At 41.1% G+C, this 16,986-nt stretch overlaps 1 protein-coding gene across 1 annotated transcript in view; it reads right to left on the bottom strand.

The window, feature by feature from the left end:
* The window catches only part of ppp1r2 (protein phosphatase 1, regulatory (inhibitor) subunit 2), a gene marked incomplete at its 5' end in the record, with an annotated part of 34,677 nt that extends 18,970 nt beyond the window's left edge, over positions 1-15,707 (bottom strand). The window contains 3 exons of the mRNA XM_080733433.1: positions 3,741-3,824; positions 5,679-5,786; positions 15,556-15,707. Of these exons, the coding sequence (XP_080589559.1) occupies positions 3,741-3,824; positions 5,679-5,786; positions 15,556-15,707 (344 nt within the window). The remainder of the gene's footprint in view (positions 1-3,740; positions 3,825-5,678; positions 5,787-15,555) is intronic.
* Positions 15,708-16,986: the final 1,279 nt, after the last annotated feature.

The raw sequence follows: 16,986 nt of genomic DNA, 5'->3' as shown, positions 1-16,986 counted from the left end.
CATAGGAAAATGTACAGATTCATGACGGTACAGTTCACTGGTACAAGGTCTACTAAAAGGAGATCCATGAAAAGACTAAGCTTATTTACAGGAAACCATTTAAGTATCTCATATAACATTGAATGACAGAAATAGAACACAGTACTATGCAGTAGACATGTAAAGAAAAAAAGAAAGAAAAAGAAAACAGTAGGTCTATACAATCAGTAAGTACAGTATATACAATATATACAAGGAAGGGGCAGGTAACAGTAAGTCTAAACAATCAGTATGTACAGTATATACAAGGAAGGGGCAGGGAGGGTAGGGTTGGGCTAGGTTTTTACCAGTTGTGAACGGCTGCTGCCTGTAAGTGGTTTTTTAGGGCAATTTTAAAGGATGCTAGTGATCCACACTCCTTTATGGCCTTCGGTAAGGCATTCCACATTTTTGTGGTATAGCAGAAGAACGAGTTCGACCCTTTCTTTGAGTTGACTCTGGGTTGAACGTGATCTGTGGCACTGCCTCTGGTGTTGTAATTATGGACATCCTTAACGTTTATAAAGTATTTTGACAGGTACTTGGGTATCATAGTGGTGTAGTGTATCTTGTACACCAGTCCCATTGCAAGTTGCTGTACTCTGTCATCTACTCTGAGCCACCCCACTCTTAACTGGTGAGTAGCGGTGAGGTGAGTCTGATTGGGAAGGTTAAGCAGGACCCTAATTAGTTTATTTTGGGCTGTTTGGAGTTTAGTTTTTAGGGCTTGTGGGGCGTCACGATACCATACGTGGACTCCATAGTCAAAGAGGGGCTGGATTATTGCACCAGCTATGGTCTTCAGTGTGTTGAAGTTGACCATTGGGGCGATCCTCTGTAGGAAACGAGTTCGTTGGTTGATTTTTTGTATTACTTTTGAAGTCATCTTTTCGCTGGAAAGATTAGCTTCAAGGATACATCCTAAGTAAGAGATTTCGTTTTTTCGTGTTATGACCTTGTCACCCACTTTGATTGTGAAGTTCTCTACCTTTTTGAGGTTATGATTTGATCCAACACGATAAACCATCACTGAAGGTCTTAAAGTTCTACTACCCACTCTGGCAGGGGCAGACCTAGCTTAACACATGTATTTTGTGACTTGTAAACAATGCAGTAAGCACAATTATCTTTCTCCAAAGCACACAAATAGTTCTCATTTAAATCCACAAATATCTAGTATGAACTGCATTACTTGCATTTTTATGTGCTCGACCTTCAAACCGTTATGGTTGCATATGTACTTGAAATGTAATCTATACAACCTCCAAAATATAATTTGCAGCATTTGTGTGAGTGCAAATAATTGTTGTGGTGCAAACAAAACTGGAGGTTTATTGAACCCTGCCATCTGGGGGAAAAACAGGGCGTTCCTTGTAAGTTGACACTACAGTAGCTCTGGTGCTACTGTATGTACCGTGGACATAGTTTATGCATTGATACAACAGAGTGGAGATGTCACTGGGCATTGCTGTTCCAGCTCTTTAGTAGGGTTGGACACGGTAACCTCCGTACCGCCGTACAGCGGTAAACCGAGGTCTACCGCGGTGTCAGTGTGCTTACCGCGGTAAAAAAGACCAAAAAAAGTCTATTTTTTATTGGAAAACAAGCGAGTTTTAAAACAGGGGAGAAGCGAGGACCGCATGCGCTCCATGCCGCTCTGCTCTGGGCCGTGTACCACATGTTTGAAGCCACATACGTCACTCAGACACAGACCTGCACACACAGTGCACAGGGCAGGAGAGTACGGAGCACAACTCTATGACGGAGCAGCATAAACTTTCTCTGTAATCCACTCGACACAAGGATGTTAATACATACCTTGTGTTGTGGCATATCTTTTTTTATTCATACGGATTATTGGCGGAGCGCGGGCCGCGTGGACTAAAACCGAAAATGAAACTATTTTACTTTTTCCACCACGTCGCACCGTTGTGTCCCGTCCGGCGGCGTGTCGGCGATTTTATAACCTTTTCTGTCAAGTCTTGTAACCAAAACCTGTATATAGCAGCACTCAATCACTGCGATTTGAGAGTTGAGACGTGACGTGAGTTTACAGAATCACTGTACATGATCTGACTACCCGTCCTCTTCTGGTTTGTTCACACAGCTGTTTGTGTCTGAAAAGCTAAGTAGCTAGCCTACGTTACTATGGTAACCCGACAGTGCAGATCTAAAAGCTCAGAACGCGTCGCGGATGCGATGTGTTGTGAGCTTGTAGATCTGCTCCTTTCAAAGCCATACCCGCTGTGCTGTACGGAGAAGTATAACTCGGGCAGTCAGGCTGTGGAAAGGCGACTTTAGGGAAGATGATTGCAATATTTTGGCTTATCGCCGAACCTTAATTAATAGATACGGGGGTGCGGTAATTACCGCAGTACCGTCTGTAAATGGGAAGACGGTAATCGCGGTAACAAAATGTCGATACCGCCCCAGGCCTACTCTTTAGATGTGTTCTCTCACTGTGAAAGTGTGAATAGAGGCAGGGCTGCTCCATGTGAGCACATGAGCATGTGTGCGTGTGTATATTTGTGTCACTGTCGGAACTAGTCAGGCCAAAGTCAAGTCATATACTGTATATATATATATTTTGGAATTTTGGGAAATTAGTTTCGAAACAGTTTTAAATATTCTGGATCTATAGCATATTCAGAAATGTATATTGACAATGCAATTAGGAGTCTTGCCTAATGTTAATATGTACATATATGGGGTTAAGTGGCTAAAATCAGACGAGTCCGATTCAACACAGAATTAGTTTGTTTCATGCCCTCTGTACATGAATATCATTCATCAATATGCCACATCCTACAGAAACCACACAGCCAAACGGTGGGCACAAGGGAGAATATTTAGCAGTTATAACGCATGGTCAGTCAAAAGGTCTTAGCTCCTTAAAACCGGCAGATAGCAGAAATACAAGCTCACAGCGTGTCACTTAGTGCCGCGCAGCGAGATTGTACATCTGCTATTTTTGAGAAGTCTTTAAAGTGTGAGAACTACTGATTCAGTAGTAGAAACAGCCTCAGGTCTTATTGGATTAAAGAACTTACTTACTGCCTCCGCCTATATCTGTATGTTTGTTTGTCAGTCTCTTTATGTCAGCTATAAACATATTTTCACAAAGCGTGACACAAGGTTTGGAGTTTGGACCTGTGCCAAAAAAGATTAAACCTTTCCTGCCGATTGACCAGAAGAAGACGTAGAAGTGGGCATGGTCTGTCATAGAAATGCACATACAGTAATTAACAGAGAACGTTGTAGCAGTAGGTCCATGAGAATAAGCACATTTCTAGTTATCTTTAAAGCATTTCCTGTAGACTATTTAGATAAGATGCTTCTGCAGTTCCGTTGTTTGGATAGATACTGTTTACTGGTTGACAGGTGCCAAGTATGTTAGATATGCTAGACTTGATTTCTAGTTTCTAGTTACTTCATAGTGGCCACTTGTTTTAGCACTCCTATTACTCAACACTTACCGAGTTGTTGGCTGACTAGGTTTCCTGGTGCTTAGTCTGACCTTGCAATTAGCAAGTCACTCTAAATAAGAGCCTCTGATAAATGACTAAATTGGAAGGTTTTTGTGTATCAACAAGAAGCAGAAGGACCTTCCTTGAGCCGCAGCAGAAAGAGATTGATATGATGAGTTGTATGGTAGGTATGAAAGCCAGGTATTTTCACTGAAAAAAATATTCCTTCCCCATCTCCTTCAGTGGCGTTCTTACTTTAATGCCAGGTCATCTGCTGTGGGAGCAGTGTGGCCATCTGAGTCACTGAGTTCTCCGTCATCCTCTTCATCACCCACCATCCTGACAGAGAGAGAGAGAGAGAGAGAGAGAGAGAGAGAGAGAGAGAGAGAGAGAGAGAGAGAGAGAGGAGATAAGATGTGGGTTAAGATGTGAGATATCAATGTTCCAATTTGAGTGCTCCACTGCTTATTAACTTTTGTATAAGCTTTTACTTATGCCCTTTTGTATGATAGGTCAAATGCTCTTATTTTATATTTTATATACCCTACATTCAGGTCTGGTGTTTTTTTGTCTTGTGATGTATTGTTTATATGTATAATACATGTATAACATATACATTAAAAGTAATAAAAATAAAAGATGTGAGGAGAGAGGACGGGTGGAGAAGATACATGCAGACAAGTGAGAGAAGGACAAGGAAGTGTACAAGGGATTAAGAAAGCAAGGAGAGATGAACAGAACAACATGAGGGGACGAGAGAGAGACAGTCAGATCAGGAGGTACATCTGTTAACAGGGTGACCTTCTCTGCAGCAGAACCCTGGTATATTGGATTACATCCCAGCTAAAATAGGTTACAGTATGTGATCATTTGCAGACATAAATTATAATACAAAACTACACCTCCATTTTGAGAGAAAATGTTTGTGACAAATCACCAAAGAAAACAGTAAAACTAATTTTAAAACTAGTAAGACGCCTCAGGGCGACAAGCGACCGGACATCAGGGATCTCCATATATGGGCATAAAAGGGATTTGTTCCCCTCAGGGACGTGCTGGCCATAGGGAAAAGCGGGACAGGCCGGTTCATTCCCGGCCGGCCATTAGGAAAAAATAAAAAATAAAATGTCTGCCTTTGTTCTATTTTGGGGTCTGGGCGGCCAACAAAAGTAAATCGTCTCCAAATTATCTCCAAGTTTCACATTTATACATTTTTCCGCAAAGCAAAGCACTGCTTCATCATACAAGGCCGTTGCACAAAAGTAGTGAAAACAGCAGAGCGGTGCGAGGCGTTGTGTGCTTGTAGATCGGCTGTTTTAACTACTTTAAATCATTTTTAAAATGATAAATACAAAACAAACGGTTTTGGACATACAAGGTTTCCACCCGACAACGACGAAATATAACTCATGTAATTGGCCCACTGGCTTGTCACTTGTCATGATCTGAAATGGCAAAGCTTTGAGTAGCAGCAGAGCTATAGAGAGAGATCTCTCTCTGTAGCGCACAATGAGGGCCTCTCCAACTCTTTTTCCCGGGCTGAATCAGGGGCCCAGCATGTCCCTGGTTCCCCTGGCATCACAGGGATCTCCATATCTCCATATATGGGCATAAAAGGGATTTGTTCCTCCTGGCATCACAGGGATCTCTCTAACAGGGTATCATTAATATTGATGACATCAGGGAACTCCATATATGGGCATAAAAGGGATTATGTTAGTGTGACATCACAGTGAAGCCAGAGCGTGATGTCAGAGTGGCAAACTCATTCTGTTGTGGTTCCCCTGACATCACAGTGACATCAGAGCATGATGTCAGAGCGGCATGACATCATAGACTGTAAAAATGTGTACAGGTCTACACGTCCAGACAGACGGACTCAAGGTAAACTGTGACCTTCGGTCGCAATAAGTAGAATAACGAGAAATGAATTAAATGTAAGGAGGTTAAGTTCCAGAATTCCAAATGTGGTCAAGCCAGCAGCACCACCAGATATGCACCAGTTTTGTACGACATAACATTTTGAGTTTGATTGTGTTGATTAGTCTTGTGGCTGTGGAGGTTCTGCCTATGTTTTTGGTCTGAATGCTGGAGTGAAACGGACCGTATTTAAATAAGTTACGAAAGTTGTCATTTTCTGAACTGTGTTAATAATTGAATTCACTGTGGGTACACCTGACCCTCCAATCTCACCTGTTGTAAGGAGTACTTGGCTCGTCGATCTTCATCATACCATAGTCTTTGTCTGCCGGATGGTACGTAGCCAGGATGTTCATCTCGTCCCACTTCTGTGACTTCTTCCTGAAAGAATTATAGGAGGAAAAGGAGAATAAGAAGGGAGAGATAAGTGTGGATCTGGAGCAGTGCTTGTTTGTGCCCAAGGCACAGCGAATGGCTAGTAAAAATCTCAAGGCACACCTGTTTTCATAGCTAAAATCTCTCAGAAAGTGTGGCAGGGAACGACATATGTCTAAAAACAATGATGGCAGTCGATGAGTTCATATTTTCACCAATAATGACATCTCTAAATTTAAATAGTAGTTTTTTAAAACAGGTTGAAAGTAGTAAAAAATATATTTTTTAGGGTATAGAATAGGAATGATAGAATAATCGTTTATCAAGATAAAAAAAAACTTGTGGAGTATCCTGTATTATCGTGGAGATTAAAATGTTATCGTGAAATTGTCCACTAAAACCTTCTATCGTTTCACTCGACACAAATCGATTCGCCAAAAATAGCAGATCTACAAGCCTTTAGATCAACTATTTTTGACGAACGTTCCCCCCAGAATAGGGATGCTGAGGGTTCGAGTGGTTAGCAAAAGTTGTATGCATATTTGGATAATAGCGATAATATAGTTAATCGCAATTATTTTGGCCACAATAATCATTACATGACATTTTCATATTGTCCCATCCCTAGTATAGGATTTGCCTTTGCATTGGTGAGTGAGCACCGATAAGTAGAAGTACTGATATAGTACTGAACTCTCTAGCCAGCCAGCCTGTACTTTTAGACTAAATTAGGTACTGCAACTAATGGTCAGGTTGCATGGCAAAGTGGTTAGGATTTAGGAGACATAATTGACCAGCATTTGGCTGGTGTTGATTTCACCCCTCACACGGTCTACTCGGGTGAAGTTCACATCCTCCATTAAAAAAGGCTGGAGGCTGGAGCTGTGCATGCTGGGTAGAATCAACTTTGCTGATCAGTGGTCATTCAAACATTGCAGACCATTTACTCCCAGGCAGACGGGTGCACAAAACTCATACTGTACCATGCGTTGTGAGCTTGAAGGTCTGTTATTTTATTTTCAGCAGGACACGGATATGCAACGGGGCATAAATTGGGCTTAAAGGAGTAGTTCACCCCAAAATGATTTTCTATTGATTACTCATGCCATGGAGACTTAGTTGAGTTCAATAATATTTTTATTTTTTTTGTCGCATTCCTTAGACAATAATTTGATTACAATAAATGTACCCCCCTTGATTCCGGATGGGGACCCAATTGCATTTACATTTACTCAAATACATTTTGCGACAAATATGAAAAAATATTATTGAACTCAAGTCTCCATGGCATGATTAATCAATAGAAAAAAGGTCATTTGGGGGGTGAACTACTCCTTTGAGAAGGAGTGTGTGCTCATCAATCTCACATGCAGTTTACATTTACTCTTTTTCTATCAATAGTTTTTAAGTTTTTGTCATTTTGTTTAAAAACTTTTCCCCTACAAGTCCAGCCCTTCTGGGAGCTTCTCTAGTGTGATGTGTTTTATCAGGGCTGTCTGGCATGCAGGCAGGACCAGGGGAGAGCTTGCCAAGCACAGCCTCAAAATTGTCTCAGTCTCTCTCCTCCTCGTCATAAAACAGTCCCGGACGTGTTTATGGAGCAGAAGGCTGGGAGAGAAACAGACAACTAGGAGGAACCATAAATATGTTCCCTGAGTGCTGCAGTGAGCACCATGTGCACACATGTGCATATGGAAAGCCAATCATATGCACACGCTAAGGCTCAAAAGTTATCAAGGGTTGTGATTTTATTGTGTTTATTATTATATTATTTAAATATGTAATTGTGAAACTTGACCACAAGGTCAAACATCCAGTATTTGGTCAGACGTTGTACCTTGCTTTCCTTTAATCATCAGACATTACCCCATTAAAACCTGGGACGATTCTACAAATGTCTTCTAAATCCTGAAAAATGTATGTTTCTATGTCAATGGACAGTGGTTCTCAAACGTTTTCATTTGATGGACGCCCAAAATGATATGCATTTGAAAAAAAATATCTGAAGTCATTACATACTATTTAAGACGATATGTTGGCACCGTCCCAACAAGCATAGTGAGCCAAAAAGCATTAAGGAAGATAATTAACAAAAACACATACTGTATTCCCATCACATATAATTACGATTGATAATACACTAAGCAAAATAATCTGAAATATAATTTTAGCCACAACAACACACACTACTGGTCATCCACCAGTGAGTCTCAGAACTCTCTAGCCAGCCAGCCTGTACTTTTAGAATACTGTACTGTACATTAGGTACTGCAAATATTGATCAGGTTGCCTGGCAAGTGATTAGGACTTAGGAGACCAATTGACCAGCATTTGGCTGGTGTTGATTTCACTCCTTACACGGTCTACCCAGGTGAAGTTCACATCCTCCATTAAAAAGCCTGGAGCAGTGGACGCTGGTTAGAATCAATCGTGTTGGTCATAATGAATTACCAACATTGCAGACGGGTGGAAAAACTCCTACAGTACTGTACCAATCCTCCAAATAAACCAGAGTTCATGCTGCTAAGTTTTATTTTTGTCTTAACTGACCATATTCAAGTAATATAAAAGTCAACTAGAAAGGTGCAATTCTAGGAAATTGCAAGTGTGGTTGCAATGACACGACTCGCAAGGAATCCGCTGGGAAATGAATTCCGTCTTACCATAAAATGTCTCAAAGGTCTTTTGGGGTTTGGGGGTTACAGAAAACATCCACTGAACTCAATGGACTTTTGGGGTTACAGAAAAGTTAAATGAAAACAGGTTTACCTTTAGGTGACATAAAGGTTTACAGGAAAAAGTTAAATGAAACAGGTTTACTTTAGGTGACAACATTCTCAGAAAGCTTTAGACCTAGAACAATAGTCTGGTTGCCAATAGCAAACACACTACGGTAATTATAGGCCCATCTTCACTGAGACAAACTGCTGTTGCTGTATGTAGTATACTTGATGAATGGAGTCAGTCAGTCCTTCTGATTGACTGGGCTTTCCCTAAGAAAAGGTCACTTGGATGGAAGCCTCATCTGCTAATGTATTTGCTTCAATGGAAAAACATAGGATGTCCAGATTCCAGACCAGAGTGGCTGGCTTTCTGCCATGAACCTTAAGTCATCATAAATTAAATGTATTGAATAGGAAACATCATCATCATTGCAAAGTGTAGTGTGGCTCTCAGAACTGAAAGCCCCTTCTGAAGACTCCTCATCAAATGGAATTACGGTCACTTAATGACAGTGTGGGCGCTAGAGAACATCTCTTTCAGAGCTCCTTGCTAATATCATATATCAACGTCAAAGATTATACGACATGATGTGGATGGTGTCAAATCTCTGAAAATACAAGTGCAATTCATCATTGTTAAGGAATTCAGGATAAAACAGGGTCACAAGGCAAACAGAGTCTGGGAGATTTTGCATTTCTAAAGCCCAATTCATACTTAGTCGCATGACGGACGGTGTCGAGCGTCGAAAACAGGCAACCTGGAAGCTCACAACATGTTGCATTCGCGATGCGTTGTGAGCTTGTAGGTGTGCTATTGTCTCAGCACAACACGCAAAAAGACGGAGCTTAAGACAGTAGTACAACACTTAGAGCATTGCAAATATAGCAGAATGTGACAGTAAACCTATCCAGCGCATGTAGAAAATTTGTAGGCATGAATTTGAATATTTCATTAAACATTAAAGAAGCTGAAATTAAAACATACATATCACTGGACATATGGGAAGAAATACTGCATGCACTGCAGCACTACTGTAGTACTGTAACCAATTTGAATACATGGGAATTCAAATGTGGGAATGTAAAAAAAGACTATGGACACCAGAAATAGTGATGAGCCTCACACATTCACGTTGGAGATGGTGCACATGGAAATCACACCCAAATATTATGGACATGGAAGTATTTAACCAAAATGTCACAAAAGACACCAATATGTCACAAAAGACACCAATATGGCAATATCAGTGATAGGATAATATACAATTTTTTGAGTAGGATGATCCAAGTTAACTCATTTAATCGCAATTAACTCACCGTTATGTTAATCACGAATCATTATTTTAATCGCAATTAATCGCATATTTATTTATTTTAGCCATTTGGCATACCCATGGTTTATAACAGTGGTTCTCAACATTATAATTTCAGCAATTATTTTTGGGAGGTCCCCAGTTGATCAGCTTAATGTGCAACATTGTTTTCTCACTCAACAGTAAACAAACCAACATACTCTGTACATATAAGTGTATACAGAGTATCTGCACATTCCTAAAGTGACAATTTATTGACTTTTAATTATTGTATTAATACCTCTAAAATGATTTTTTCATTGTGTCAAAATTATCAACAAACTATACTTTAAAATACAAGACTTGAGAAATAACTCTCTAAGGTTATTTGTGAACAGATAAAAATGGATGACTTATTTGCGATTAAGTATGTACAGTATGTAGTATGTATGTATGTATGTCTGTCGGTGTCCTTCTTGGTTTAAGCCTGTAGCCCAATCAGGGACCAGCATTTCTGGCAACGTCATCATTAACAGCCAATGAGGGACCAGCATTCCGGGTGATGCCAGTGGGGATGTCACTGGCATTGCCAGTGGTGAGCGCACCTTATGGCACGCTCTGCTGGCGCACAAGTACTTTTACTTGTAGTAGCACACTACTTGTGCGCCAGATGCAAGTTGGCACCTCGACAGAGTGCAGTTCTAGTTTACCCCTACTTTGGTACAGTTACACAATATGTGCCAGACGACACAGTCAGCCCATTCTTCTCTCAGTCCACTCTCAAGTCTACCCACTCAGTCAGTCAGAATCAAAAACACACAAAACAATGCATTGATGACATAACGTCCCACACACAAATAGAAATGGTACCATTCACAGCAGAGAGCAGCAGGCTACTATAACACACTATTTAAAGACCTGCATCTCTTGCACTTGATAACACAATAACAACCTTTTTCTCCTGAGGGTCTAGCAGCTGGAAACACTGCGCTTAGGGCAAACTCATTAAATAGAGTGAGTCGTTATCATGAGATGTTACTAAGCTATATCGGGTAGCAGTCAGAGATAACAAGCAGCATGGACAGGTTCTAGTGCTTTCTAGCATCTAGTCTAGAGCTAAGTTTCCATTTGAAAGGTTTGAAAATTCTATGTGCATTTCCAAAAAGTTGGCAAATGAAAACGTGTTTGTTGGGTTTAGCCACACTGAACCCAGTAGCAGAAGGGAAACATGGGTTAAAATATTCCTGATAATCATTTACCTATAATGTGCCGGCATATAGGGGAGAAATTAAAGTAAGGGTTTAAGGCTCACTTTTTCCTCCACAGTTTGAAAAGTCTCAGAGGTTCACTGAGGTTCGACTGCTGTGCCATCAAGATAAGGTTTGGGGAGACAGTGAAGGGGAGATAGAGTTTCATGGGAACATGTGTTGCAACCCTGCTTCAGGTCATTGGCCGTGATGAATTATGTACCATAGGGCGTGATGCTTTAACAATAAAGTTGACTGATAATGGAGTGTGAGTGAAAGGATGACTAGATGAAACAGCCTCAGAATAGGAGGGAGCTCAGATGGCTACAGCTACAGACCGTTTTCCCGAGCGCTCGAGAGCACTGCCGCCATTTCTGCGGTCTAAAACGCAACCAGTGGTGGAGTAGAAGTAAAATGATTAAAAATGTACTTAACTCTTTTGAAGCCAAACGAACGCTTGTTTCTTTTTTCACATGGCGATGCCGCCATACTGAGCGTTTGTTCTTTCCCTGTCAGAGCCTGTCTGAGCAGATGAGGGGTGGCGTGGGTGTCTGCAGCAGCAGCAGCTCCAGTAACGCTAGTCTCAAATCTTGAATGAACACACATAAACAATAATGGCGGCAGGATCACTTTTCTGCTCGTTTTCTATGCCTGGATCTTGTTTCTCCATTTCTATGCTCTACAACTGGTGCAACCGAGGGACAAACTTCAGCCTCGTTCATTGGAACCGCAGTGCCCGGTAGACAGTTTTATATTTTTCACAATTAGATGAGCGATACGCCTGTCTTTTACAAAAGATTGCGGTTGGAAATAATGGGGCTCTTCAAAATAAAGCATCCCAAGTGTTAAGTACAGTACTTAAGTAAATGTAGGCTACACTACTTTACACACTGTTTATGCCACAGAAATGGCGGGCAGCTCCCTCTACAGGGTGTCGCTCAGGAAATCGGTCTATACAGTACTAGAAAGTTCATGTTAATGTGACACTAAACAGGAGGTGGTATGCACTATGCTGGGCAGTGGTCACACATCTTCTCAGGGACAATAGAGGGTATGCAGACTATGCACGTGACATCATCATCATACCCGGAAGTTACGCGGGAACGCCTAATGAGTGGCAAAAGAATCTGATCGCGTTAAACAACGTTAAACTTACTTTGCCACTCAATTTGCTACTCACTTTATGCATGTGCATACCCTCTATAGAGTAAATATCTAATATTTTGCACATTCAAGGGCAAGGTCACCAGCATCACAAAAATGCCTTCTCTTTTTAATTAAGGTATACATTCAAGATACCTCCATGATGATAAAAAAATTAAAGAAACTGCTCAACGGTATCAAGACTGAATGGCTGCATGCATTGACAGAGAGTGTTAGCTTTATCTGACCTGTGAGTTCTATGTGACTCTGTGACAGTCAGCAGCACTACAATGTGGAACGCACTCTATGGCACAGAATCATATTCTCTCTAGACCATTACAGAAGGACGCTGGATTGTTTCGTGTCAGTGCAGGTGTCACAGTGAATGAATGTTGGATGCTGGATGTCTGGAGAGTTGGCTGACAATGAGGATATCCTGAACTGGGAAGGAGGCATGGGGCAACGTTGCTCTCTCACAGTCGATTCATTTGAGATAACAAAATGGGTATTTGGAGTTTGGACTGGCCTTGGAACACAATGCCATTGTTGTTAATTTAAACAATGGTCCAGAAAGTAATCATGGGAGCATAGCATATTACCTATCAGGAACATTGGACACATTCCAAATATTCCCAATGACTAAACAAAGTCACATATAAGGGACTTATTGTTTCTGCTACAAATCTTTGGCCTACTTGACAGCTGCTGTCCACAAGATGCTATAAGCTAATGTTAAATGGCAGAAATAAAACAGCATAGTCCTTAGCCCAACAAATTAAAAAAAGGATTTCCTGGCAAATCCGTCATCGGTCAAGGTCAACAACTGACACTCAAGAACTACGATAGAACAGGGTGGTTTTAGTGCTCAACTCCACAATAAAAAGCAGCCTATTCTGATGCTGCCAGCTAGACATTTACATTTTGAGACTCTTTATCCACTAATCAACTAAAATAATATTATACTGAAGCATGAGCCAACCCATTAAAAGGTTGTGTACAAATGAAAACAAATTAACAAAACAAAACTATCATTTGTGCTTAGGTTCAGTTTTTATGCATCTGAAACAAACTCCAAAAGAAATATTAGCAGGTCTGCTCTTTTAAATTGAAGCTGAATACCTTTCTGTATGCTGCTGCCTTTTATTGAGGTTTTTGAATCATTTGGTGAGTGTGCGGGCCAGGGGAATGACTGCAGACTCACCCCCCATTTTCCACTGCAGTCTGAAAACTCACCTCTTCAGACTTATCTCACGACATTCCTCATTCCTTGCCAATTACATTATAATAAAGATTCATGTTGGTTACTTGTTCATGTGTTATGTTATTTAGATAGACAGATATTTACAGTACATACTGTACATAGTGTACAATGTGTTTTAGACAGGCGATGTTTACCACTTTACCTGGTATCCTAGTTACTTTAAAGCACCTTTTTTACTCCCCTTAGCATTCTATTTACTTGACCATTTACCCTGTTTGACTATGGTTCATGCCATTTACTCTGATCCTGCACTTTGCATGTTGCTCTGGATAAGCGGATCTGTGCTAAATTGTAAATTGCATGCTGTCAAGTCTGTGTTTGCTTGAAGCATGGCCTCTTCCCTATTGATTTGATGCTTGGATGCCCACTGTGAGTCCTTCCGAAAGCATCGTTGTCCTTCCTCTACTGCAGTGATTCTCACTTAGCCTTCTTAATTTCAAGGCCCCCCATTTTGATAGGCACCAAGAACACAAAACACCATTTGATAATATGAATTTGATATTTTTTTATCTGATACCCGAATCTATACTGTAATGGTTCATATTCATAACTATCAATTAGATAACTGAGGACCTCCTGGAACCCCCTTGAGGGGGCAGTGCTCTACACCAGTGGTTCTCAACCTTTTCAGGCCATGAACCCCCCAAAATTATATTTGAACTGGGGACCCCCCACCCTGCAAGTGGAATGTAGCCTGCATTACATTTTGTGTAAATCTTCGGTTCCACATGATAAATAATTAGTAAAAGTTTGTTTATTACTTTTGATGCATTACTTTTGTCTTTACCTGCTTTAAAAGGGTCTTTACCTTAAATTGTCACTTCACTGTCATCTGTGGGACCACCCTGGGGGTCACTACCCACAGATTGAGAATCATTGCTGTACACGGTACAGACACTATTTTGGTATCAACACAGGCATGCTTGGCTCACTGCTTGCTAGGATTGGAATTCGCTAATAACTGCCATCCTGACCAATGGCCCATTTTCTCATTGGGCGGTATGCTATGATCTGTCATAATGAAGCCCTAAAGCTTTAAGCAGGGAGAAAAATCTTGCTAATAGATCACACTGTAATACTGTATGTCCCCTCACTATTTTGTATGCTACATTAAAGAAAGCTGTTTTCACCTCTGAAGTGCAATATTTAATAGCTATTATTATCACAATAATGTTTTGTCTATCACAAAGACTCCAACACCTTGCTGTATATTTGGGATTCCTAAACACAAGAAACAGATTCTCTTCAGTTTGTGAGACACTCTAGGTTCACAGTTACTCCAGGGCAAGGCTACAAGGAGAAAGTGGAGCAATAGCTCTGGTCCAGACTGAGCACCAGAGTGACTTCTAATGCTATGATGGAAGTGTCAGTGTCAATGAGATCAATGCCTCAGAGCAGAGGTGCCTTTGCGAAAGGGTATACGCTCTCCATTCAGACATGTTGCCATTCAGACATTGACTTCTAATGGTCTGAGTGGCAACACTTCCATTGAGGTTAGGGTTAGGTGTAGGGTTAGTGTCTGAATGGGGGATGTCTGAAAGGGGGGTAACCTGCTAAAGGCGCATTGAGATCCACAGCAAGCTGCAACACTTCTGACAAGTCTACAACGCCTATGGACATAATACAGTGTTATGAAATACCGGTATGTATGTGTGCGTGTGTGTGTGGGGTGTGGGGGGGGGGGGGGGGGGGGGGGGGGCGGAGGAATTTATGGAAACCTTTGCATACAGTGTTATCTTTTTTCAGTGAAATGTTCTAAATGAGAGAACAACGTGAACTGAACTCGAACAGAATCTGATGTAAGTTTGCATCAGTCAAGAAGAGTCAAGACATGTTTGTTGTGCTGTAGTAGCCTAACTGCGTTGTTTGCAAACAGAAAGATGCATCCCTGCATTCGCTCATAATTCCACCAATCAAGCATGCCAGAGATTATAAAAGCTGTCAGAAACAGCCACCGAAGTTCACCAAAGCAGCAACACACACTGTCAGCAAACCGCTTTCCTACCATTAGCCTGACAGGGAGTGGAGCATAGATAGGAGTGGAGGCTAACAAGTGTGTAGCTAGCTAGCCGGTGCTAGCAGCAGCAGCAGCCAGCAGCAGCAACTTACTGTTGTTCATCCTGATCTTCCGAGAGTCCCACGGAGGGTTCTTCTCGCTCTGGGTTCTCCACTCGCACCGTTACGTCCTCGTGGAGGGATTTGACATGTGTGCCGCTGCTCTTGTTTTTCAGGATGCCTTTAATGGGTCGCGGAGCTGCCATTCCACACGCTGCTGTATGTGACGACCCACCCCGGTGTTGATAATTGATATGATCTAAGTAGGCAATTCTTTTTTTTTTAATCTCGTCTGTTCCAAAAAGCAAAGCGTCCCCCTGTCAACTTATCAGTCAGTTAGAAAGGGGGGATTAAGTAGCAACGGTTCATAACTCCTCGATAACATGAACTCAAGCGGAATCTGTCATTCTGCGTGACATGACAGCTCGTTTCATATTGCCTGCTTGCTGGCTGTGTCTGTCTGGCGCTGCTGGGAGACACAGCAGCACTTTACAACAACCCCAACGCTCTCAGACTATCGCGAGATGTCATGTGCGTTGTTTTGAAGCCCGATCACTTCGTCGCACGACGGTGTCGCGCTTAGAAAATAGCATACGACACCGGCATACAACTTGCCTATCTGCTATTGGCGCATAGCCTACATACTGACAGTATACAGTATACCAAGTTGAGCTAAACCCTATGCTGCAGGAAGTGCGGATTATTTCAAATATTAAAACAATTTTACTCCCAATGGGCCTGGGTTTGATGCCAGGCAGCCTGGGGATCTCCATTTGTGGGCATTTTTTTTTTTTTTTTGTTTTTTTAATTGAACAATATACAATTTACAAAATATTCAGGTATTCAAATAGCACAAATAGACCATAAAAACATGACATACAGGAAAAAAAAAGACAAAAAACAACAATACAAGCATATTATCTGGTAACATTAAACAGAGAAATCGGGAAAATGAAGATTATACAAAGTTAAGAGTTTTACATTTTTTTTGTTATTTACTAGATCTAGTGATTTGATTAGAAGATTGAATTCCAATTGGGCATAAGGAGGTACTGTGATCACCTGTGACGTCACAGTGGCAAGCTGCGATATTTCTAATGGCATACTGCGACCTAAGAGAAAACGTCACTGTATAGCATTACATTTATGATATCAAACCTCTACCTTGAAGGGTTTAAATATAATTGTAATTGTAATACTGTACATTTTCTGTGGTTTATTTGTCCGTGGTGGAAGACAAAATGAGATTGTTAAACTAAGCTGGTGAGGAAGGCTTAATTGAATTACCCAGAGGAAAAACATTTAACTTAATTATAACATTTTATTTACTCACATGGTGCACATATTTGGGAAATTGTTTAATATTTTAAATACTCTGCACTTCCTGTGCACCACACCACGTTGTGCATACCTAAAGGGGTTGGAGTTTTCTTCACCTCAAGTCACTGCAGGCTTTCCACAATACCTGGTTCCTATTTACTGCTC

Source organism: Nannobrachium achirus, assembly GCF_963921795.1.
Source record: "Nannobrachium achirus genome assembly, chromosome: 1".
Lineage (NCBI taxonomy): Eukaryota > Metazoa > Chordata > Actinopteri > Myctophiformes > Myctophidae > Nannobrachium > Nannobrachium achirus.
Note: the sequence above shows the minus strand (reverse complement) of the source record. Positions and strands in the feature narration are given on the sequence as shown.